At 44.4% G+C, this 25,748-nt stretch overlaps 1 protein-coding gene across 1 annotated transcript; it reads right to left on the reverse strand.

Annotated features, from left to right (window-relative positions):
- Positions 1–2,655: 2,655 nt before the first annotated feature.
- Positions 2,656–16,734, reverse strand: YIPF5 (Yip1 domain family member 5). Its single transcript, XM_073651271.1, has 6 exons — positions 16,601–16,734; positions 14,389–14,508; positions 11,228–11,397; positions 8,402–8,547; positions 7,348–7,529; positions 2,656–3,683 (listed from the first exon to the last, which is right to left on the reverse strand). The coding sequence occupies exons 2-6, from the start codon at positions 14,496–14,498 to the stop codon at positions 3,521–3,523; spliced, it is 771 nt and encodes a 256-aa protein (XP_073507372.1). The 5' UTR covers positions 14,499–14,508; positions 16,601–16,734; the 3' UTR covers positions 2,656–3,520.
- Positions 16,735–25,748: the final 9,014 nt, after the last annotated feature.

Raw genomic sequence — 25,748 nt, forward strand, 5'->3', positions numbered from 1 at the left:
CATCTATGGCAGGCAATGCCCGCATGTTTTTTTTTTTGCTGTATAACAGCCGCAAAACATGTGGGGCGGGGACACTAGCATGTCACTCGAGCACCCACAATACTCTGTATATTCCCGAACACCCGATGCAAACTCGAGCAGCGAGAACTTGCGCTTAACACTAGTCGTCATATCGTAATTTTTTTTTCTTTACTTTTGAAAAAAATCTCAACCCCAACACAAACCTGACCCCAACACCAACTTCAACCCAACCCTAACAGCAAAGAATGGAAAAAATATATATATTTTATCATCACTGTGATCGGGTCTATTACAGTGAACAAAAGAACCAATAAGGAAAATTCCCTATTGTGGCAGAGTACTGGACGCCAATTTTTTTTTCCAGGAAGATGACGGAGGGCCAGGGACGGCTCAGGAGATCCGGGAGACGGCAGAGGTACTAGGTGAGCTCAAGGGGGCATCATTTCTCTCTCCTCTGACACGTATATCATGTCAGTGGAGAGAGAAATCATTGTAACCACGCATACCTCCAGTAGCTGAAACCTCTGAAATTTTCCGATACTGGGGGACCCTACACTGTTATTCCTTAGCGCCGTTAAACAGCAGCGTTGAGGAATAATTACCCATAACTGCTGCTTTGAAAAGGAGTATCAGCGGTCGTTAAGGGGTAAATATTGTTTTTCCAGGTTTGTGTCGGTCTGGTGCAGTCGACTCTTTGCGATACGTTTTGTAAAAAACTCACAGCAGTAAGTTGTACTGAACACAGATTACACTGCAGGTTTCCTCACAGCAGGAAATTCATCACTGCTCAGGTATCCCTGAACTCAGTAGTGGGGGGTCTGCAGCATACACCACATAGGAGACAAGAGACTCTGCTGTATACAACATATAGGAGACACCAAAACTGCTGAATACATCACATGGGAGACGCTGGGACTGAAGCCGATATATACCATAGGAAACACTGGGCCTGGAGCCGATACATCACATGGGAGATGTTGGGCCTGGAGCAGATACACCACAGGCGACGCATAAGCTGCCGCTGCCGTCTTCTTCTGAGGAACAAGAGCGCATCGCACGCTAACTCAGCCCACAAAGGACGTCCTGACGCTTGCACTGGCCAGGGTCATGAAGTGATCCTTCATTGCGTGCGCCGCAGCATTCAGTAGTGAATGCAGCATGCATGTGCTAGCAGTGCACGAAGGAATTAAATGACCAGCAAAATAAGTCCTCAGGAATTTGCCAGGGGTCTGGAGAAAAAATAATCAACTCCCCCTTTCATTTAAAACTGGGGTGAGATCAGTGTGAGACAAGTAACTAGCACAGAACAGTAGAACTGTATTTTGTCTCCTTACAAATACATTGCTGCAGCTCTCACACCTCTACTGTATTGCAACACTGGCTGCCTGTGAGATGAAAGCTGTAGCACTGAGAGGACACCTGCTGATGTGTCAGTTAGGTCACAGGCCCCGCTATCAGTATCTTTTCTCAGGAGTGGGAGCCAAAACCAGGTGAGGAACAATCAGAGAAAAGGTATAATAGAAACAAGTCACCAATACTACATTTATCACCCACTCCTGGTTTTGGCTCCCACTCCTGAGAAAAAATACTGACCGAATATTGACCAAATACTGAAAGTGGGGCGGTGGCCTTATAATAATACACAGCAGTGAGATCAGCTATTACTTGGTTCACATTTGTTAATGCCCTTTTATTTAAAATAAAAAGCAGATTCATTCTGAAGATCTGTGTCCTGCCCATAGTTAACAATTCATTTACATATAAGAAAATCTTTCAGTTCTAAGACATCGGCTTGCAGATATCAAGGTATCATTTTATTCGGCTTCCCATAACCAGCATGCCCATATAGACGTCGTAGGAGGGAAGATCCTACTGACAGATTCCTTTTAAGTCAAAGGGCTTTTCAGTTTTCATAAACTCGGCTCATTGTAATTTCATTTGTGACTGTGCACACTAAAGCATAATTTATAGCAGTGGTCCTAAATCTTTATCTTGGGAGCCACATCCAGTCTCTCTCATATTTATCACCCCCTTCCCTAGCAATATATGCACAGCTAGATGTGCTTTACAGGGATAGTCACAAAAAAGTCACCATTTGAAGTACTTCTCTTCATAGCCGACTGCTAGGCCTCATGTTAATGCAATAAGCTCAGACAGCGTAAGCAACACACCATGGGCCTGCGAGCCATATGTGGGTCCCAAGTCACAGGTTGGGGAGACTTGCTTTAGCGACTGTTGCACTTGCTTGAAATATTAGCAAAATTTACCTAAAAGCTTTGAAGCCCAAGACTAACTGGGTTCTCTCTTTTTTGGTACTATATCATTACGACGGTATGATGGTTGGACAACTGACTCAGAGATCACAAAATCGGTAAGTCATATGGGGTAGCCTTGGTATGCAGTGATCAGTATGGACAAAATATAGTCCAAGAATGGACAACTGGTGAACAGGCAACAGGCTCATTGACTACCCCTACTTAACTGGATTTAAAAACAAAAAACACAAATTTCAGACTGCCACCGGTCCACCAATGTTCCAGCAGTCAAGTAACATTGTTGTCATGTGATTGCAGCCAATCAGTGGCTGATGATTGGCTGCAAAACTGATCATGTGACAACAATACCATATCAGACTTGTTAATTATTCGGGAAAACAAGGATTTATTAAAAAGGGCGTTTAAGTCACATTAGAGCTTAAAAAAAAAATGACAGTCATCTGTAATGTTGTAATATAAGGGAAAATATCACCTAAATAAGAATTGTTCGTTTTTATAAGCCATGATCAAAATTAGCTTTACAAGTGAACATCAAGTCATGTGTTTTCATTTCATAGTTCCACGTTTATAAATACTTTACTTCTACTGATCCTACATTGCAGCCTGAATTAGTTCAGACCTGCATTCACAATTCTGCTGACAGTAGAGCTGAAATCCCTCAGCATTCATTGCCTGTTAAGTATATGCACCATTCCATAATCTGCTGTAGGAAAACCAGAAGAAAATTTAAAAGATCTTTGACGTTGCCGAAAAGGCTTTTTTGCATCAATGGATGACAAGCAGAATTATGAATGCAGCTCTGGGCTATAACACAGGACCACATTAAAAATAGTAAACATACTGAACTTTTTATCTACATGTAAACTGTGAAATACCATTGAACATAGGGTCGAACACTGAGAAATTGAATTAGATGCTATAATAAAATAGAACATCTTGAACTCAGAATCTTCTTTATTACTTTCAAATTTTGCTTCTTTATAGAACAACTCCCAGCATGCTCGATGTTTCAGCCAGTAAATGCTATAAAATGTTAGCACTTTATAAGAATATTCTGAGTAACTTCAGTATTTAAAAGTCCTATATAAAACACGAACATAAGATGTATGTCACTTGATCCCCAGAAGTGTGCAAGACAATGACGGCTTAGTGATCCACGACAGCAGATTAGATCCATCTTCAAAATGTGTTTGGCCCATTGTAGTCCAACATTAACGTACAGTTCAAAAAACAGAAATCAGGGCAAATACACCATATAGTAAAGCACATGGATAGGCGACGAGGAGCTGCTGTCCTTCCATAGCCAAAGCAGAAATGAAGATCTTAGAGGCAGAGAAGCTGCACCAGCCGATTATTAATGCTGTGAGCAGAACACCAAGAATCCCTCTGTAATAAACACAATGCCACATATTACTACATTATCAAAAGAAGAAAATACAAGACATGGATATGCAAACATCTATTTCACATATAAGACAGGGAAAAATAATGGGGAAGTAGTAAGTTTGTAGCTGCGGCTTAACTGATTGCAGACTGCAAATGGCTTAAACCTTTGGGGCGGTCCTCATTTTACTCTGCACTGCTAATATAGAGTAAGTAGCTGAACGGAGGTTGGCTGGACACTGCACACTTTAACCCTTTCCCTACAGAGCAAGTTTCCACCTATCTTGCAAATATGCCGTCTGGAGACGTGCATCGCGTAATATTTAAGTGGGCTCTCCCCTTCAGCAGTTCCATTATATGTAGATGATAACTGCAGTTCAGGGACAGTGCAGAGATGAGGGGGTGGGATAAGAGGGAGTGTAGGAGGTCTTACTTTGGACTTACAGATTATTTTATTGAAGCCATGACGCCTTCCATTGAGAGATCTGAGTAGGAGCACTTAACATTTTTGATTGCTTTTAAGGCAAGGTTCACATTCACCCTGTGCTCTACCATGAGCAGTTATAATCATGTTTTCCTCAACCCCTCGCCCTCCAAAAGACCAGATTCTGATGGAACCCCCAATGGAAACATTCACTATAAAGCAGATGGAGTCACTTTGATCCACATGTGGTCTTTGTGCGGGTATTACAAAAGAAAACATGGTCAACCACGGTTTTGTGCAAGTCTACAAAGCTGGGGAAGTACAGGACAGTAGTGGAACTTGAAGCTTGTGGGACCTAATGCAAGATCTCAAAGAGGGGCTCCAATTATCACAAGTCTTTTCATACTGGCCAAATAGACCGTTTGAATCCTCTAGAGCAGGGTTCCCCAACTCCAGTCCTCAAGGCCCACCAACAGGTCATGTTTCAGGATTTCCTTAGTATTGCTCAGGTGATAATTCCATCACCTGTGCAATACTAAGGAAATCCTGAAAACATGACCTGTTAGTGGGCCTTGAGGACTGGAGTTGGGGAACCCTGCTCTAGACTCCAGGGCCCAGGTGCCATTGCAACCCCTGTACCTTTTATAGGTACGCCCCTGCTGCTGGAACAAAGGATATATGGAGTGCAAAGTGACCTCATCTGCCTTAGGGTGCAGTCAGACGGCTGTATAACATGGACGACGATTGGATCGCAATGCTCGATCTAGCCGGCGGTTCTCCTGACCTGAGCGTGATAGCATGTATTTCTATCCAGCTATGCAAATTGCCTGTTCAGAGAGAAAGAGGACTAAAACTTTAGTGGCACCTTTTGGAAGTAGCAATCCTAGAAGTCAATATCGAACCTTTAACAAGTCTTGCCACACGACAAAGCCAAACCAGAATCTCAATTTGCAGACAGTGTTACAGGGTGTTGCCTCACATCAGTGCAAAGTGTGAGAACTGGTTTGGCTAGGCGAGAGGCATCTAACCGGGATCTAAGGGGTAATGTTTTTCCATGTGGAGAGTGACATGCCTAGCCTGGCATGTCAGAGTGAGGAGACTTTTAAGCCTTGCAATGCTCCTCTGGGTAATTATATAAGCAAATTGCATCTTCAGAGAAAAAGAGGGCTAGAATCTAGTGCCACTTATTGGAAGTAGCAATCCTAAAAGTCAATATCGACCCTTTAAAGAGTCTTGCTATCGAGCCACTGGCTGGTTTGGGCGCTGAAATGTGATCGTCGTCCATGTTATACAGCCCTCTGACTGCGCCCTTCTAGTGAATGGTTCCACCGGGAGGGCTTAGTTTAAACAACAATTTTGCAAATTTTACACAATTACTTTGTGATATAAGGAATACCGTGTCCTGGTCAGTATAACTGCAGAGATACCAGGAAAAAAAAAAGATAAAATATATAAAATAAGAAAACATGATAGTGCTAGATATAGGGGTGTGTGTTTTGCACATTAAAAAATAAATTTCTTTCCATGCTGTGCTACTTTTCCACTCAATTTGCTTCAGTCATATTCTAAAAGCTAGAATTTATTTTTATGCTGACAGTCATATGGTGGTTTAATTTTGTGGGACATTATCACATTTTCAATTATACCATTTTTTCATCTAGTTGTGGGGTGGTATGAAGAAATTTTTTTTGCATACTTTTTAAATTAATTTTTCTTTCTTAAGATGTTAACCCTGTAGGTTAAATAAGGCGACAGTTTTATAAGTCAGGTTGTTCCGGCCATATCTATGCCATTTTTTTTTTTAACTTAGTTGCACTATTGAACAAGCACATTTTACACTTTGATCATAGGTCTAATATACAGACCTGTCAGTTTTACACTGACACACATCTGTTAGACTCTGCTTATTACAGAGGCTTACAGGTCACCATAGTTTGTAGACCCCATACCAATCGGCAGCATGTGACAGCATCATGGGGATGCTAGTAATGAGGGAGCTTCCTCTTTCACCCTCTGAACCATACAGATCACACATGTCAAGCTCCGGCCTGTGAGCCAAATCTGGCCCGCAGGGTGGCTTTACTTGGCCCACAACACCAGAACCGCCACCCCTATGTGGGCCATTATTCTGTATGGAGGACTATGTGCGGTCCATTATTCTGCATGGAGGACTATGTGCGGTCCATTATTCTGCATGGAGGACTATGTGCGGTCCATTATTCTGCATGGAGGACTATGTGCGGTCCATTATACTGTATGGAGGACTATGTGGGGCCCATTATTCTGTATGGAGGACTATGTGCGGTCCATTATTCTATATATATATATATATATATATATATATATATATATATATATATATATATATATATATATATATATATATATATATATATATATATATATATATATATATATATATATTTATATTATACTGTATACTGGTTGGCTTAGAACTTTGTCCAAGTTTTTCATTTTGGCCCCCTGTGTATTTGAGTTTGACATCCCTGACCTAGATGCTGCTGTCACTATTAATTATTGTAGGTGATGGTGTTAGCACCAATCATGACAATTGCAGTGGGGCGTTAGCTATAGTATACAGCTGAAAACCATTACATTGGAGGGTGCCGTTCCCTTATTTTTTAGTGCCTTTTTACGGCACTGAGAAATAAGGACCTTTTAAAGGTGCAAGATAAAGTTTGTGATAGTTTCCCACTTTCATACCCCCCCTACATTCACCCATCTGGATCCAGGATCGATGGTCTTAACTTACAGAAAGAGGAGACATCACTGCTCCACCAGCAGCAGGACCACTGCAGCCTGTAAGTGGCTGTAGCAATCAGGTGACTTCAGCAGCACATAATCAGATGTTTTATGATGATGGCTGCAGCACACCGGGGGGCCTCTGCAGCCCACCACCTTGTGAATGGGTGACATCAGTGCAGATGATGAAGCAGCCTGTGCAGACTCCGTGTTAGTCCCGGTAGGCGAGTATGACTGAGGATTTTTTTTTTTTTTAACATATCCTGGCCCCTGGGAAAAGTTTTATTTTGCCTGGACAACTCCTTTAAGAGCGAAACTGCATGTTTGGAGACTATGGGGAAGAGGTGAATTGTGGATGTACTAAGAGGAATGAACTACTGACGAGGGTTGCATTTCAAAACCACAACAGAACTTGTTCCACTTATGGGGTAAAGGGTTATGTTCCAGTTGAATAATTTAGATAAAGGAAAACAGACTTACTGCAAAGAAAAAACTACTGCAAATCCAGACAGGATAATCATTGGAAGAAGGCAGTAGCCCAATACACTGGAAACACAGCCAAACGAAACTCCGGTCATACTCATCAAATTAAGAAGGCAGAACATCCCTAGACAGCCGATTGCACTGATCCCATACACATATCCAAACTGAATTTTCCCAGCCTGTCAGCAAACAAAAAAAACAAGTTACACTGAAAGAATTACAAAATAAAGATGTCAAATGTAAAAGCTTTCTTTATATACATTTGTTCTACTTGTAGAAAATGTGCCGTATGTTTTTTTTTATTACAGCAGTGGTGGAGCTGTATATTTGCTTCTCCTCCAATACATGATACAGAAATCCGGTGTACCAGCCAGATTTGCATATGACTTCTCTACTAGATTTCTCATGACTGGTACATATGATCCATTTATTAGGGAACAAGTACTTTTACAGCTATAGCACTACATATATATGTAAAAACATATTGACAGGTTCCCTTTTACTTAAAAGGGGTCATCCAGTTAAAACAAGTAATCACTTATCCACAGGATAGGAGATAACCGAGTGATTGGTGGGTGTCCTGCCGATCGGCAGATGGGGGAATTTTTATCCCTGTTGCAAAATGACACATTGAGTTGGACATTTGACTACCTCTCCATTCATTCTCTATAGAGCTGTCGGAAAAAGTCAAGTGCAGCATTCGGCAGCCCCACAGAGAATGAATGAAGCAAATCACAATGTACACTTCCACTCCATTCAAACGAGACACCAGTTCCTTGTTCTGCTGATCAGAGCGGGTCCCAGTGGTTGGGCCCTCACCAATCAGCAAGTTAACATCTACTGTAGATAGGTAATAACTCGTTTTACCTGGACAACTCCTTTAATGTTGGGGAAAACCCAACTAAAACCTCACTAAAATGTTAATACTGGGCAACTCCTTGAATGAGTAATATCAAGATGGAGTCATAAAACCTGTCATGGAAGTGAATAGTTTGATTTCAAGTGCTGTGACAAACACCTAAACAAGAAACTGACAAAAAATTATAAATACCAGCAACAATGTGGCACCAAATGCAAGACAAAAAACCATTGGTCCAGTCAGATCCGTTTCGTTCATGATGCTGCCATCTGCTACCTTCAGAGGGTGCAGCACGGTCAACGTCTTCTGCCAAATGTGGTCAAAATTGATTCCAAGCTCTGCAGAGTAAGAGTGCATATATATTACCGGGAATATATGTACAGATATATACGGAACTATTGTTTATCCCTTAGTACACTATATTTCAGATTTTGATATTATCTGTAACATTTTTTGTGAATATGCAGCTAAGCAGTGACCAAATTAGCCCAAGAGAACAGTGGTCTTGACTTCCAAATTGAATGGTAAGATGACGGATGCGGAGTTTAACCCCTTGGGTTTTTCCGTTTTCGTTTTTTGCTCCCCTTCATCCCAGAGCCATAGCCTTTTTATTTTTCGGTCAATATGGCCATGTGAGGGCTTATTTTTTTGTGGGACAAGTTGTACTTTTAAACGCCATCACTGGTTTTACCATATCGTGTACTGGAAGACGGGAAAAAAATTCCAAGTGCGGTGAAATTGCAAAAAAAAAGCAATTCCACAGTTTTTTTTATTTTTTTTAACCACGTTCACTGAATGCTAAAACTGACCTGCTATTATTCTCCCAGGTCATTACGAGTTCGCAGACACCAAACATGTACAGGTTCTTTTTTATTTAAGTGGTGGAAAAAAAAAAACAAAGTTTGCTAAAAAAAAAAAAAAAAAAAAAAAAGGCGGCATTTTCCAAGACCCGCAGCGTCTTCATTTATCATGATCTGGGGCCGGGTGAGGGCATATTTTTTGCATGCAAAGCTGATGTTTTTATTGATACCATTTTGGGATAAATCTGATGTTTTGATCGCCCGTTATTGCATTTTATTGCAATGTTGCGACGACCAAAAAAAACGTAATTCTGGCATTTAGAATTTTTTTCTCTTTATGCCGTTTACTGATCGGATTAATTTTTTTTTTATATTGATAGATCGGGCGATTCTGAACGCGAAGATACCAAATATGTGTATGTGGGAATTTTTTATTATTATTTTATTTTGAATGGGGCGATATAAACACACACACACACACACACACACATATATATTTTTTTACACTTTCTGCATGCTTCAATAGTCTTTTAGTCTCAGACTAGAAGCTGCAGTTTCCTAATCGTTTCTACTGCATACAGGCGACGAGCAGATCGCCTGTATGCAGGAGAAACGCTCCTGTGCTATGAGCGCCGACCACTAGGTGGCGCTCATAGCTAGCGAGACATGACAAACACAGGGGTCTGCTGCAGACCCTGGGTTGCCATGCCCACCCATCAGTGACCCGCGATCATGTGATGGGGGTCACTGATGGGCGGGGCTAAGGCCGCGCTTCCGGCGCAGCGCTGTTAAATGCCGCTGTCAGAGATTGACAGCGGCGTTTAACTGGTTAACAGCCGCGGGTGGATCATGATTCCACACGAGGCTGTTGCGGGCACATGTCAGCTGTAAGAATCAGCTGACATGTGCCCGGTTCAGTGCGGTCTCAGCACTGGAGCCCTCACTGAAGCGGGGGTGATGGCCTGGGGCGTACCAATATGCCCCAGGCTTTAAAGGGGTTAAACACTCAATCTAACCCCAATTTTCTATTGTTTTTTTTGTGCTTTCGTTCTTTCCTCCACCATTTCCTTATTTTTAATGATGGAAAGAGAGGGTGACTTGAACATTTAAATGTTTTCATATTTTTAAAGTCTTTTTACTTTGTTTAGTTCCCTTTGTAGACCTGGACCTAAGATCGTCATATCTCTTATACTAAAGTATTGCTGTAATATGTAATATATTGAACCAGGGCTGTGGAGTCGGAGCCCATTTTGGTGGAGTTGGAATAAAATGTACCAACTCAGACTCCTAAAATATATAATAAATTGGGTACAGTAGTTCAATGCAGTTTGTGGGGAATATTTTTTCATAAGAATTTTGGGAAAGTTATGTAATGTCCTATGAATGTCTGTCCTATTCCTGATCTAAGGGTCTAGACTTAGCTGAGATGAATCTGTGCTACAGTAAATTTATTACTTAAACATGAACAGTGTATGAGGGAGTCGGAGTCATGGAAATTGAGGAGTTTGAGTCGGAGGTTTGGCTTACCGACTCCACAGCCCTGCTTTGAACGCCAGCCAAGGGCAGGCTTTCATAGGAGTACCGTTATGACAGGCAAATGGGTCTTCAGCAGACCCCCAGCCACAATTGCACCCCACGATAGTGTCACAGGTGTTAGGGCAGCACACCTCCCGGGGATGAGTGCTATAAATGTTCCTGTCAGAGATTGATGGTAACAACCGAAGGAGGAGTACCGCTCCACTCGCGGCTGTTGGGAGGCAGATAATTACTGAATAGCACACCCATCATCTGCTGGAAAAGATACAAAATTACGTACTAATATGTCATATGTTGGTAAGGGGTTAAAGTCTATAGGAATGATGAAGACAGCCATCTACAGAGCTCTGCAATCATACATCAGTACTATAGACTTTGAATGGAGACACAGTGCAAACGCTTGATTGCCGCTCCCTTCTGATGGGAACATTGGATCCCTGATCTTGTGTTTGGTAGGTGACCTGGCTTTGGGACCTCAGCCATCAGACACTCTTATTCTGTGGATTCTTGAAAAAACTTCAGGAGTAAAATAACAGATGAGAAAAAAAAAATATGGAAAAAGTTGTGTACTGCTGAGTGAACCCTGGTTGCTCTGGCTGATAAAGCCTAGATTATCGGAATGTGAGTTATAGCTGTAAATAAAATAACACAATCACAGCTTATTACATAGAGTGGACTTTACCTTCTAACAAAGGTGGCTCATCATCAAAACTGCTTCCATACACAGAATCTGGAGAAGTCGGAGTGTACGTTTGCGTTGGTTGGTAGATCTGTCCTGTGTAAGGCTGCTGTTGAGTCATCATGTCTGGAGGTATATAGCCACCTTGTTGGTTATAGTCATATTGGTATTGTCTGGAAAATACGCGTGAATGCAGACGTCAATCAGATTTCACTTTAGGAGGTTTTTAAATTCATAGGATGGTATCATATTAAAAAGTCATCAGGTTTTCCCATAAAAACACAGCATTTGTCAGTTTATAATCTACAAAGCAGATCAGTAAAATCCTACGTTTCTGCCGTACCTATTGACAGCACATATGTCACACTAGAAGTGAAATTGGTTACAACTACACATCACACTATGACCAGATTTGGAAAGTCGCAAGGCCAAAAAACATTTTTTTTTTTTTTTTAATAAAATCATGCAAGTCACACATATCTTACATCAAAGTCTAGGGGCAAAGATGGGTGAGACTTGGAACTGGGGATTTGGATGTTATGGAACAGTTGTATGTCCATGTGCAATGCTATCCCAGCAACAATCAGATGCCACATTGCAATCCTCATATCTCATGACACATCAAGCAAGCCATATCACCATGTAGTCCTAGTATAAGGCACTGGAGGGATTCTTACACACGTACCACTCAGATATGAACTACCTTATTTTTCGGACTATAAGACGCACATTTTTCCTCCAAAATTTTAGAGCAAAATCGGGGGTGCGTCTTATAGTCCGAATGTTGGGGGGGTGTATATTTATGTGTGGTGCGGGGGGAGCGGCAGCGGTGGGAGGAGCGGGGCATAGGAGGCAGCAGCCGCCTACTGCAGCCTACACTGTCCCCGCTGCTAAAAGAAATGAATATTCAGTGCTCCTTAATAGCGGTATACAGTGCAGCCGCGCTGCGGCTCCTGCTGCTGCCGGCTATCTGCTTTGTCCGCTGTTAAAGAGAATGAATATTCAACCTCTCTCCACGCCCATGGTAGTTGGGAGGGGGTGAATATTCATGCCTTTTAATGTGCGGGCACAGGAGATAGCCGGCAGCAGCAGCAGCCGCAGCGCGGCTCCACTGTGTGCCGGCTATGAAGGAGAGTGAAGTCACTGCTCCCCGCGCACACAGACCCGGCGTGGGGAGCAGTGACTTCCGGCAGCTGATCTCTCCTTGTGAGCCGCACATGGCAGTGACGTCATGCACGGCTCACATGGAGAGATCAGTGCAGGCAGACCGGACACAGCGCTGGAGGAGAGAAGAAAGGTGAGTAGGAGTGTTTATTTATTTTTAATGTGCAGCATGATGGGGATTAAGGGGACCATGCATACCAGGACAGGGATGAGGGGTGCCAAGCATACCAGGACAGGGATGAGGGGTGCCAAGCATACAAGGACAGGGATGAGGGGTGCCAAGCATACCAGGATGGAAGGATGCCAGGCATGCCAGGATGGGGATGGGGACCACATATAAAAGGAAGGGGGGTGGCATATATACCAGGATGGGGGATATTGTCAGAATTGGGGGACATTACCCCTATACCAGTGTCAGCAGAAGACCCCCTCCCCCTTAAAAGTGCATCATGACCACATTTTTTGCTTAAATTTTTATTTTTTTTATTTTCCTCCTCTAAAACCTAGGTGCGTCTTATAGTCCGAAAAATACGGTAAATGAAATTGCCACAGACAGCCATCATACATATCAAAGGCAATCTGAAAGTAATATAGACGTGAAAGACACTTTCTGGGTGTAGGAAGTTGATACAGAATGAGGAACAAAGGAAAAAAAGAATAGCTGTAGTCTCAAGTATAAGGCTATGTTCACACATTGCGTTTTTGCTGCACTTTTTTCTGCAGGCAAAACCTGCTATCTTGGCAGTAACGAAGCTGCTTAGAAAAAGAAGGTTTTCCTGCGTTTCTATTGTCTCTTGTGCTTGCTCATAAAGTGAGGATCAGTGAGGGGATCACAGTAATCAGAATTTGAAGGGGTATTCCCATCTCCAAGAACCTATTACAATATGTGGTAGGTGTAATGTTATTATTAGCAAATACTTCCAATTAGAAATGTACGATCACATACTCTGCTCATGCAAGCTAGATCCAGAGTCAAGAAGAGATCCATATTCATTAACAGACTATTACTTTTTTAATAGACAATTTATTAGAACAAATGAATAGAAAATAGAAACAGTGTCCAGTAGGAGGACACCACCACATCCCTATAAAATATTGGAGTAAAGATGAATAAAATTCCCACATGTGTCAGTATATACCGACACCTGATTTCTGCTCTGAATACGGTAAAATTTTATACAATGACCCTAATCCTTTGCTTTTCCTTCTTCAGCATTAGCAGTGTGCTTAAAGGGAACCTGTCACCAGGTTTTTCCTATATAACCTATGGCCACCACCTTTCAGCTCCATGTGACAACATTCTATAATGCAGTATACATGACTCCAATTCGCCATGGAAAGCAAAAAAACCCCCTTTTATTATACTCACCTACGGGGCAGTCTGGTCCGATGGGCGTCGCTGATCTTCATAAAGAGCCTCCTCTCTTCTTGCGATCACTGTCGTCCTTCTCTGCTTCGTGTGGATGACGCGTCCCAAGATATCCAAACAGTGTTCCCCTTCTCGCTCCTATGCAGACGCACGTCTCTGCCTGTATAGGAGCGAGAAGGGGAACACTGTGTGGATGACGTAGGAAACGTCATCCATACGAAGCAGAGAAGGTCGACAGTGATCGCAAGAAGAGAGGAGGCGCTGGATGAAGACCAACGACTCCCATTAGACCGGACCACACCGTAGGTGAGTATATAAAAAGGTTATTGCAGGGCGAATTGGAGTCATTATAGAATGCTGTCACATGGAGCTGAAAAGTGGTGGCCGTAGGTTATAAAGGGAACCTGTCACCAGGTTTTTCCTATAAGTACACTGCTAATGCTAAAGGAGAAAAAGCAAAGAGGGTCATTCTGCAAAAACAACCTGTGACGTGTGAAGGTATTGAGCCGAGCGCATGAAGAAGGAATCACCTCTGCAGAGTCAGCAGGTTTTCACAGCAAACTAAAAATATATCCATAGATGTCAATGAGTTTTCTATTGACGAGAAATATGATAGAAAAGCTTCTCTCACTTGTTATACTGTGCTCCACCTTGCCCGTTGTAGTTGTAACCCTGAGAGTGATCATCAATACTATAGCTTGTTTGGTAGAACTCTTGGTTGAAGTTATCAAAGTTTGACATGGCAGCAGCTCTGAAAATGAAACAAGAAAAGTATTTCTGAACAGCATACCATTACAGGATAAGATGTATGGAAATTAAAGGGAATCTGTCACCACATTTGACTTATCTAAACTATTAATATGGGCATACAGGTTATAGATTGCTGGGGAGAGCGATACCTGTATGTCTCATATCAGATGCCTTATTGCTGACAAATCATTTTTTACTTTTTATCACTTTATATAAATGACCTCTTTCAGGCTCTGGGGGAAATGTTGCCTGGAAGATAATCTCTGGAGACAGAGTTATTTTACATGAAGGGGGAGTTATGAACTCTATGTACTTGAGAATGGAGATCATTTTTAATAAGAGCTAATCGGTAGAGTTGTTTGGTTTTACACGCACTTTGCAATTTCACCCATTTTTAGGTCATCAATAGGGTGTGACTGAACAACCCCTTTCAAATTGCAAAATGCTTATAAAACCAATCACTCACACTGATCAGCTGGGATAGAAACACAATGGAAGGAAGTTGTAACAGCCCCACTCAATGTGTTTGCATAGAACTGCCCCAGGAGCTATTTTCAACTGACTAGTGGGTGTGCCAAGTGTCAGACCCCCATAGATGGCCTATTCTATGGATAGGAGACTGGACAACGCCATATGGCGCAATAAACAAACAAGAAGTTTGCCGAAGTTTTGCAGTATTGGAGTCCTGAGATGTATAAAAACAAACACAAACGGTTCTCTGGTGCAAAGAAAAAAATATATAAAACGCTTGAGGTAAGTCTCTGTATGGATTAAAGGAGTATTCCCATCTCCAAGATCCTATCCCAATATGTAGTAGGTGTAATAATAATAATATTAGCAAATATATCCAATTAGAAATGTAGTATAGTATTTTTGATTCGCCATCTCTCTTACCCCATGAGCAGGCTTTACAGGACCTTAGGTATCCATGGTTATGTCCACTGATAAAGTCAGTTAGTTAGCTAGTTGCTAGTGGTCGTAACCGTGGATACCTAAGGTCCTGTAAAGCCTGCTCATGGGGTAAGAGAGATAGCGAATCAAAAATACTATACTACATTTCTAATTGGAGGTATTTGGTAATATTATTACACCTACTGCATATTGGGATAGGATCTTGAAGATGGGAATACCACTTTAATAAGAAGCGCGTTATACATGTCGGGACTCAAATTAAAGTTCATACCATTTGAACTCTCTGCTTGTTTCATGGTGACTATTTTTCCACATAGGAACCTGGATAGTTTGACCACTACATCAGGACACCATGTCTGCTCTACTAGTGCTGTCTTGAAGATGATGTTAGAGGCCAAAACAATTAAAGACCTATTTATAGGCGAGACCATCAATATAAGATAGGTGGGAGACAAACATTCCTTTACATAGAAGATGAGGTGCAGACCACGCAGTGGCCACAACTTGGACAACCAATCCGAGTAAAAGAAGAAACGCTTATACTCATCTCCTGCACTGTGGCCGGGGCTCCCGTAACATTATGCCAATCGGTTGCTGCCTTTACTACTTTGTCAAGGTGGATTATCAGCTCTGACAGAATATTAATGAGCAGCGTTCATTGGACATGTCATACGAGCCCTGGAGAGAGTATGAGCTGAGTGTAAGCTTTTCTTATTGGTATTTATAGACGTGCTGTCCAAGTAGTGGACAATCCCTTTAAATGTACGTGGCTGCTGAGGTGGAACTCACAAACTGAGTCAAAAATAAATGGATCCCATTCAAGTAAATAGCAAGAGAACACATTCCACTAGGATTTCTAATGCCACCAGTGGAAAACACAATGGCTTAGCATGAAATAAAGGGGCCACATACAGGCAGGGGACTAAGGATGGCTGGGTGGTGGTCCCCAGACACTACAGTGGCTGCTACTTCTATACAAAACACCAGAATCCCTTTAAGACAGAATAAGAAGACAATGCACACGGGATTCTATTCATTGCAGAGGAAAACCCGAAAGCTACCTCAGGAGAAAGCCCCTATAACACTATCCCTATGGCGCCATTAGTCTACATCAATGTGGCCATAGCGATAGGAGAGGCTACACACCACACAAACAGCCGACACTAGCCGGGCGCACTCACCTCCCGGGCCGCTATTGCCGCAGCACACTCCCGTTACTACGTGTCAAACTAAACAACCCTGCGATTCACTTCCGGGTTGGGGCTTAGAGACTTTCGCACATGCGCAATAGTGCTAGAAGAATCTACCAATCAGCGGCTACACAGACTCGCCCCGCCCAGTCCAGGATGTCGTTGATGATTGATTACTCAGTCAGTTGCTGTTTGGGTGGCAACGGTTGTGGTTGTTCTAACGCGTGCTAAACAGCTTTATGGGAGATGACTGGTTAGGGAAGGGGAGCGCAGCCAGTATAGCGGCTGCTGACACCATGGCTGTGCACAAGCAAGTCCACAGCGCAGTAATAGTTGTACCTGTGCGTGGCTTTTTCCCATTGGTGCCTTCAGTATAAGCTTGCGACGATTGCCAGACATGTTAGCTGCTAAGGCTTACCATATAGCCCAATGGTTCACACCGAACATAGCCCACAAAGCTTCTATGTCCTTTATATTGGATACAAATAAGAGGCTACTGTGAAGAAATGGGCACACTTTAATAAAACTCTTCTCACACCAGCGCTCACTGAAGGGTTTTTTAGGAGGTTAGCTACAAAATCCACCCAAAAATGATAAATAAATGGTTGGAAAACTCTTCCCATCTATTTTCAGGGAAATCCACTCTGCTGTTTATAGGAGCAGTAATTAGAAGGGTTAAATCAATATTTTACCAATGGGGTGGTATATTAAAAAAATAACAAAGCTACTCCTCTATCTGCACTTACCGGGATCCAGCGCGGGGTCTACGCGTACATCAGAAGTAGTCATCAAAGAAGCAGACCTCTGGGAGCTGTGATTGGCTGCAGTGGTTAGGTATCTTCAGCAGTGCGTCATCGCTGAAGTCACCTGACCTGGGCAACCGCTTTAATGCCATGTTCACACATGGCAGACATTAGTTTTCTCTGTTGCCTTATTTTTGTGCAGAAAATTAGTATTTAACGGTTCATGCAAAATGGGTGGGATTTTGTGAAAACTGATGCCCACTGTGCATTTAAAGACATGATTGAACTGTGTTTTTTGTTCCATTTTTCCATGTAAGCTTCTATGGGGAGCCTAGAAAAACACTTGTAAAAAAAGAACAAATGTGCTTTTAGGTGCAGAATTCCAGCAATTCTGTACTAAGAAAACGCAGTGAAAAGGAAGCTGTCTTATCTGCACCAAAACACATAAAATGAGGGAAAATACAAGATTCAGAGCAGAATTTTTTTAAACAGATACATGTAGAAAAAATGCAGGTTTTTCTATTTTAGACTATGAGCTAAAAGCTTTTGAAAAACTGTGCACCCTACTTATTTGAAGATGATCTTGATAAAATCTACTGTCAAATCAAAAGGCTGCAAAAAAAAAAAATCTTGATGTAAAGAAAAGCAGCATTTCCTGAAGTGGTTTCCACACAAAATACTCAGATTGATTTGCCTCAAAAAGCTCTTTGTGTACATATCCTATAGCGTATAGTCTGAGAGTGCTGACTATCAATTCCATACATAAATGGAACAGTCCTTGAAACCTAGTGAACAAATCTAGGTATAGTGATTACACCAGCGCCTCTCTTCAGAAGGTAAATATGCAATGGAGTGTTGAGCGAGCACTAAAATGCTCGGGTGCTCGAAGCTCGGGCGGAGCTCACCGTGATACTCGGGTGCTCGACCCGAGCAACGACCCCAATGTTAGTCTATGGGAGACCCGAGCATTTTTGCGGCGGCACCCCCGGCAGTCTGTAGAAAGCCTAAAAAGTGCCCAAAACAATAGTGACAGTGCTCAAAAGACATGGGGACAGCATGGGCATCGCCCCAGGAAGCATTTCTGACCCCCAGGTCACTGCTGTCAACAACGTGGTCAGAGGTATTAAGCCACTTTAACGGGCTCACAATAAAACGTTCAAAAACGAAACTGAAACGGTTTTCCTGTGAAATATGTTAAGGAACTTCCTTTCCAGGGTAAAGACTTGTGTATAAGGTAAAATAAATAACCAAAAACAAAAATACTCCTCCACACCTTGGGCTATGTTCACAAGTAGCATTTTTTATGCGTTTTTGCACTTTTGTATTGCTTTCAACCGTGCCAAATGCATTCACCGGGAAATGTCATTTTAACATTTTACAATCTTATCTGGCCATGTGCTGTGTGACACATGCATACAGTGCTGAAAAGACATGGGAACAGCATGGGGAAGACCCCTGGAAGCATCTCTGACACCCAGGTCACTGCCTAAAAGAGTGCCCATCAGAAGTGATCCTTTCAGCATCAGAAGATGCAGACTTGCAACTATCCCCGTGCAAGTCCTTGTCCCAGGGCAGTGTTCAATTGTACCTCCCCCATTCCTTGCAATGCAAGCGCAAGTATGCAGCCTGCCACTCACCCACCCCCAGGCTGCAATACCATACTGCTAGCTTGCTTGCACTTGAAATGGGGCCTTTTATTTTTCAGGAGGTCAAAGCTGGCCACTACCTCATGGCTGCTTCGGCAGCGAGGTATCCATACTCAGTCCCCAGGCGGCCGGGTGTCCATACTCGGTCCCCAGCCGCCCCGCGGCCGGGTGTCCACGCACGGTCCCCAGCCGCCTGGGGGCGGCCGGGTGTCCATAAACGGTCCCCAGCCACCCCTATTTCTCCTTGAAACTTCCCCCACACTTTTCTTAGCCTGGCCTGCTTTAGAGCAGCATTGGACGAGCCCACAAGAGAACCAGACTCCTCCGGTGGGCCCTGGCTTCTCCATCAGGGGAGTTGAGAGTGCCAAGGTGAGGAGCATGATGATGATGATAGAAGTTAGCATCTGCTTTGTTTTCTTGGAATGCAAGCGTAAGTGTGCAACCGGCCACCCACCCACACCCAGGCTGCAATACCATACTGCTAGCTTGAACTTGAAATGGGGCCTTTTAGTTTGGAGGAGGCCGAAGCTGGCCACTACCTCATGGCTGCTTTGGCAGCAAGGTATCCATACTCAGTCCCCGGCAGCCGGGTGTCCACGCTCGGTCCCCAGCCGCCAGGGGACGGCCAGGTGTCCATACTCGGTCCCTAGCCGCCCCGCGGCCGAGTGTCCACACACGGTCCTCAGCCGCCCCTATTTCTCCTTGAAACTTCCCCCACACTTTTCTTAGCCTGGCCTGCTTTAGGGCAGCATTGGACAAGCCCACCAGAGAACCAGACTCCTCCGGTGGGCCCTGGCTTCTCCATCAGGGGAGTTGAGAGTGCCAAGATAAGGAGCATGATGATGATGATAGAAGTTAGCGTCTGCTTTGTTTTCTTTGAATGCAAGCGCATGTATGTAGTAGCGGCTAGGCCTGAGGTGGTCAGCGTTTTGGCGCGTATCCTACCTCCTCCGAGGATTGCTGGATGTTTTCCTGCTACTATCCCAGTTCTATGACTCCCGTTAAAACAAAGCTTCAGGTGATGAATGATGGATGAGGTGGTGGCAAAGGAGAAAGAGCAGGAGGAACAGGGACCATTCACATCAATATCAGGCCAGTCAACCACACATGTCTTGTAGGATATGTTTCTGTACCAAAAGGAGCGGTTCGGCTACACAGTTAAAGGGCATGCAGTGAGTGCAATGCCTAACAAAAATTTCGAGGTACTCCAATGCCCCTTGGAAGTGACATGGAGGTCAGAGGGCCTTAACTAAACTGTTTTTTCCATTTATAGCAACTGGGTCTCCTGTGCACTGTTGGCCTAAGCAGTGAATGGAAGGCTTTCCAAAAATTATGAGGAACTGCAATGCCCCTTGAAACAGACGTGGATTACAGCATACTAAAAACCTTCTACCCATTATTGGGGAGTGGGTCTCCCTTAGTGTTCGCCTATGCATTGAAAAGCAAAAGCTGACTAAAATTAGGAGGAAATGCAATGCCCGTTGGAAGAATGGTGGAGGTCGCAGTAGCTTAACAAGATGGTTTTAATGCCCCTGGGGAAAGTGGTGGAGGTCGCAGTAGCGTAACAAGATGGTTTTAATGCCCCTTGGAAGAGACGTGGGGGTTGCAAGTAGCTTAACAAGACGGTTTTAATGCCCCTTGGAAGAGACGTGGAGGTCGCAGTGGAATAAAAACACAATATCAATGCCCCTGGGAAAAGTGGTGGAGGTCGCAGTACTTAACAAGACGGTTTTAATGCCCCTTGGAAGAATGGTGGAGGTCGCAGTGGAATAAAAAGACAATATCAATGCCCCTGGGAAAAGTGGTGGAGGTCACAGTAGCTTAACAAGACGGTATTAATGCCCCTTGGACGAGAAATGGAGATCGAAGTAGCTTAACAAGACGGTTTTAATGCCCCTTGGAAAAGACGTGGAGGTTGCAGTAGCTTAACAAGACAGTTTTAATGCCCCTTGGAAGAGACGTGGAGATTGCAGTAGCTTAACAAGACGGTTTTAATGCCCCTTGGAAGAATGGTAGAGGTCGCAGTAGAATAAAAAGACAATATCAATGCCCCTAGGAAAAGTGGTGGAGGTCGCAGTAGCTTAATAAGACGGTTTTAATGCCCCTTGGAAGAATGGTGGAGGTCGCAGTGGAATAAAAAGACAATATCAATGCCCCTGGGAAAAGTGGTGGAGGTCGCAGTAGCTTAACAAGACGATTTTAATGCCCATTGGAAGAATGGTGGAGGTCGCAGTGGAATAAAAAGACAATATCAATGCCCCTGGGAAAAGTGGTGGAGGTCGCAGTAGCTTAACAAGACGGTTTTAATGCCCCTTGGAAGAGACGTGGAGGTTGCAGTAGCTTAACAAGACGGTTTTAATGCCCCTTGGAAGAGACGTGGAGGTCGCAGTGGAATAAAAAGACAATATCAATGCCCCTGGGAAAAGTGGTGGAGGTTGCAGTAGCTTAATAAGACGGTTTTAATGCCCCTTGGAAGAATGGTGGAGGTCGCAGTGGAACAAAAAGACAATATCAATGCCCCTGGGAAAAGTGGTGGAGGTTACAGTAGCTTAACAAGACGGTTTTAATGTCCCTTGGAAGAATGGTGGAGGTCGCAGTGGAATAAAAAGACAATATCAATGCCCCTGGTAAAAGTGGTGGAGGTCGCAGTAGCTTAACAAGACGGTTTTAATGACCCTTGGAAGAGACTTGGAGGTCGCAGTAGCTTAACAAGACGGTTTTAATGCCCCTTTGAAGAGACGTGGAGGTTGCAGTAGCTTAACAAGACGGTTTTAATGCCCCTTGGAAAAGACGTGGAGGTTGCAGTAGCTTAACAAGACGGTTTTAATGCCCCTTGGAAGAGACGTGGAGGTTGCAGTAGCTTAACAAGACGGTTTTAATGCCCCTTGGAAGAATGGTGGAGGTCGCAGTAGCTTAACAAGACGGTTTTAATGCCCCTTGGAAGAGACGTGGAGGTCGCAGTGGAAAAAAAAGTCAATATCAATGCCCTTTCGAAAAGTGGTGGAGGTCGCAGTAGCTTAACAAGACGGTTTTAATGCTCCTTGGAAGAGACGTGGAGGTTGCAGTAGCTTAACAAGACGGTTTTAATGCCCCTTGGAAGAATGGTGGAGGTCGCAGTGGAATAAAATGACAATATCAATGCCCCTGGGAAAAGTGGTGGAGGTCGCAGTAGCTTAACAAGACGGTTTTAATGCCCCTTGGAAGAGACGTGGAGGTTGCAGTAGCTTAACAAGACGGTTTTAATGCCCCTTGGAATAGACGTGGAGGTTGCAGTAGCCTAATAAGACGGTTTTAATGCCCCTTGGAAGAGACGTGGAGGTTGCAATAGCTTAACAAGATGGTTTTAATGCCCCTTGGAAGAGACGTGGAGGTTGCAGTAGCTTAACAAGATGGTTTTAATGCCTCTTGGAAGAGACGTGGAAGTTGCAGTAGCTTAACAAGACGGTTTTAATGCCCCTTGGAAGAATGGTGTAGGTCGCAGTGGAATAACAAGACAATATCAATGCCCCTGGGAAAACTAGTGGAGGTCGCAGTAGCTTAACAAGACGGTTTTAATGCCCCTTGGAAGAGACGTGGAGGTTGCATAGCTTAACATGACGGTTTAAATGCCCCTTGGAAGAGCCATGCAGTACAGCATCTTAAAAACATTATTCCCATTATTGGGGAGTGGGTCTCCCATAGTCTTTGCCTATGCCTTCCAAGCAAAAGCTGACAAAAATTAGGACGGAGGAACTTGCAATACTGGCAACACGGACCAAGGTCACTCTGGTGGTATAGTGGTGGTGGAGGCTGAGGATAAGGAGAAGAGCAAAATACAGCCGAAATGAGGAAGCGTATACCCATGTGTGGTTGTGACGCGGTGCATGGGAATACACCTCCCGAAATAACACAGTGGATTTGACTTTATGTTACTCTGCTGTCATTTGGTGGTGATGAGAAGTCTGGCCCAATCCAGCCCTTTTGATAAGGGTCAGCTTGTCAGCATTGTCAGTTGACAGGCGAGTGTGCTTATCTGTTATAATTCCCCCAGCGGCACTAAAAACACGCTCCGATAACACGCTAGCGGCAGAGCAGGCCAGGACCTCCAAGGCGTACAGAGCGAGTTCATTCCAAGTGTCCAGCTTGGATACCCAATAATTAAAAGACACAGAGGAATCATGGAGGATGTTAGTACGGTCGGCAAGGTACTCTCTCAGCATCTTCCCAAACTTTACACTCCTTGTGAGAGTACCCCGCACTTCAGGGCCTGTGCGATGGGAGGGTCTGAGAAAACTGTCCCAGAACTTTGACAGTGTTCCCCTGCCTCTGCTGGATTGGAGTTGCGTCTCTCTCGCCTGTACGCCTTGGTTGGGCAACGAACTGTGACCTCTGCTGCTAGCGTGTTCAGATGGGAATTTTTTTAACAGTACTGCAGCAAGGGCCTTCTGGTACTGCCCCATTTTTGTAGACCTCTCCACATCAGGAATAAGAGAATGAAAGTTCTCCTTGTAGCGGGGGTCTAAAAGTGTCACCAACCAGTAATGACTGTCACCCAACATTTTGACAACGCGAGGGTCACGGATAAGGCAGCATAACATAAAGTCAGCCATGCGTGCCAGACTGGTAACGTGCAAGACTTCCGTGTCCTCACCAAGATGACGACTGACCATGCTCTCCTCCTCCTTCTCCTCCCCCCTGTCCTCAGGCCACCCACGCTAAACTGACAGTATGACAGTTGTACAGGTACTACCATCTACAGCGCATGATACCAGCTCCTGTTCTTCTTCCTCCTCCTCCTCCTCCTCTCCCTCATTGTCCCCCAATACACGTTGGGATGAGATGAGGCTGTGCTGTGTGTAATCACCCGCTACGGCTTCTTGATCCATCTCATCATATTCTGGCTGCAATGCCTCCTCTTTAATTCTCTGCAGAGAGTGTTGCAAAAGGCAGACAAGTGGGATGCTGACGCTAATGATCGCGTCATCGCCACTCACCATCTTGGTGAACTCCTCAAAGTTTGTCAGGATGGTACATATGTCAGACATCAGGTCCACTCCTGAGGTGTTATGTGTGGAGTCTGACCTGAATATCGACGGCCTTGTTGCATCTTGTACTCCACAACTGCTCTCTTCTGCTCACAAATCCTTTGCAACATGTGGAGGGTAGAGTTCCATCATATGGGGACATCACACACCAGTCGGTGTGCCGGAAGCTGCAAACGCTGCTGCAACACAGCAAGGGCGGCGGAAGCTGTAGCCGACTTGCGAAAATGAGTTGACAGGAGGCTGAACATGAGGAGGAGGAGGATGATGTGCAGGAGCTGTACACTGTGGGGGCAACTCTGACTGACATAGGGCCCGCAATCCTCGGTGTGGGCAGGATGTGTTCCGTCCCAAGGTCCGACTGAGTCCCGGCTTCCAGTATGTTTACCCAGTGTGCCATCAGGGAGATGTACCGTCCCTGGCCACAAGCACTTGGCCACGTGTCCATTGTCAGGTGGACTCTCCCAGTAACTGCTTTGTTAAGGGCACGGCAGATGTTTTGGGACACGTGCTTGTGTAGTGCGGGGATGGCACGCCGGGCAAAATAGTGTCGGCTGGCGACCGAGTACCGAGGGACGGCCACCGCCATAAGGTTGCGGAAGGATTCCGTCTCCACCAGCCTCAAAGGTAGCATTTCCAACGCTAGCAGTCGTGAAATGTGCGAATTTAGGACTGTGGCCTGTGGGGCGTTGGCTGCGAATTTGCGCTTTCGTTCAAAGCTCTGGGATATGGACAATTGAACGCTGCGGATGGACGTGGACGTTGATGCTGTTTCTTGAGAAACTGCCTTAACAAGTGAAGACTGAGAGTAGGGGGCATCTTTGCATGCAGTATGGACAGGGGATTGCCTTGCACGCGCAACAGGGGGTTCTATCATGTAACATACCTGGTGACGTTCTTGCATAGTGCTCCATCCCCCACTATGCAAGATCGCAAACTTGATCACCAGTCCAGTCTGCTAGCCTGGCTTCCTCCATGCTGTCTGCTTGCCTCTGTTCTGTCTGCTTAAGGGCGGCGACCGATCACTTCCTGCTTCTTATAGCTGCTGTGAGCGCACCCCTAATATTTCCTCAGCCTATTGCTGTCTGTCACTGGGTATTTAAACCTGCTTCACCTGGAAGCTAGTGCCTGAGCATCTCGTTCCTTCAGAGGGCTTCTTGCCCCTGATGTGCCAGGTCCAGTCTGAACTATCTCCTAGCCTGTTGTCTGTCCTCCTTCCTGAGGCTGTATTTCCAGGCCAGTCTGAACACGCTCCTTGCCTGTTCGTTCCGCCTTCTAGGGGCTGCATACCTAGACTTGTGATCTGTGTTTTCTTGCCTGTCTGTCCGCCTTCCTGGAGGCTGTTTTTCCAGGCCAGTCTGAACACGCTCCTTGCCTGTTTGTCCCGCCATTCTGGGGGCCGCATACCCAGACTCGCTCCTGTTTCTCGCTGCAGTGTCGGTTCCTGTCCGAACCCTCAGTTCCTGTCTGAACACTCTCCTAGCCTTTTACCTGTTTTGTCTCTATGTCCATCCCTTCCCTTTTCCTGCATTGTCTGAACCTGCACCTAACTCCTACTCGCTGTCACTGTTGTTAGAACTCTCCTGTTAGGTTTTTTCTATTTTGCTGGTCACATGACCTTTTTGCCTATTTAATCCTGCTCCGCCCTTCTGGCCATGCTGGTCTTCATTGTAATTTCTACTCTTAAGCTAGCCAGGTGCTTTGTAAACCTTTCTCAGTCAGTTTAGCT

Source organism: Phyllobates terribilis, unplaced genomic scaffold (assembly GCF_046119375.1).
Source record: "Phyllobates terribilis strain yellow unplaced genomic scaffold, ASM4611937v1 Scaffold_11__3_contigs__length_659146591, whole genome shotgun sequence".
Lineage (NCBI taxonomy): Eukaryota > Metazoa > Chordata > Amphibia > Anura > Dendrobatidae > Phyllobates > Phyllobates terribilis.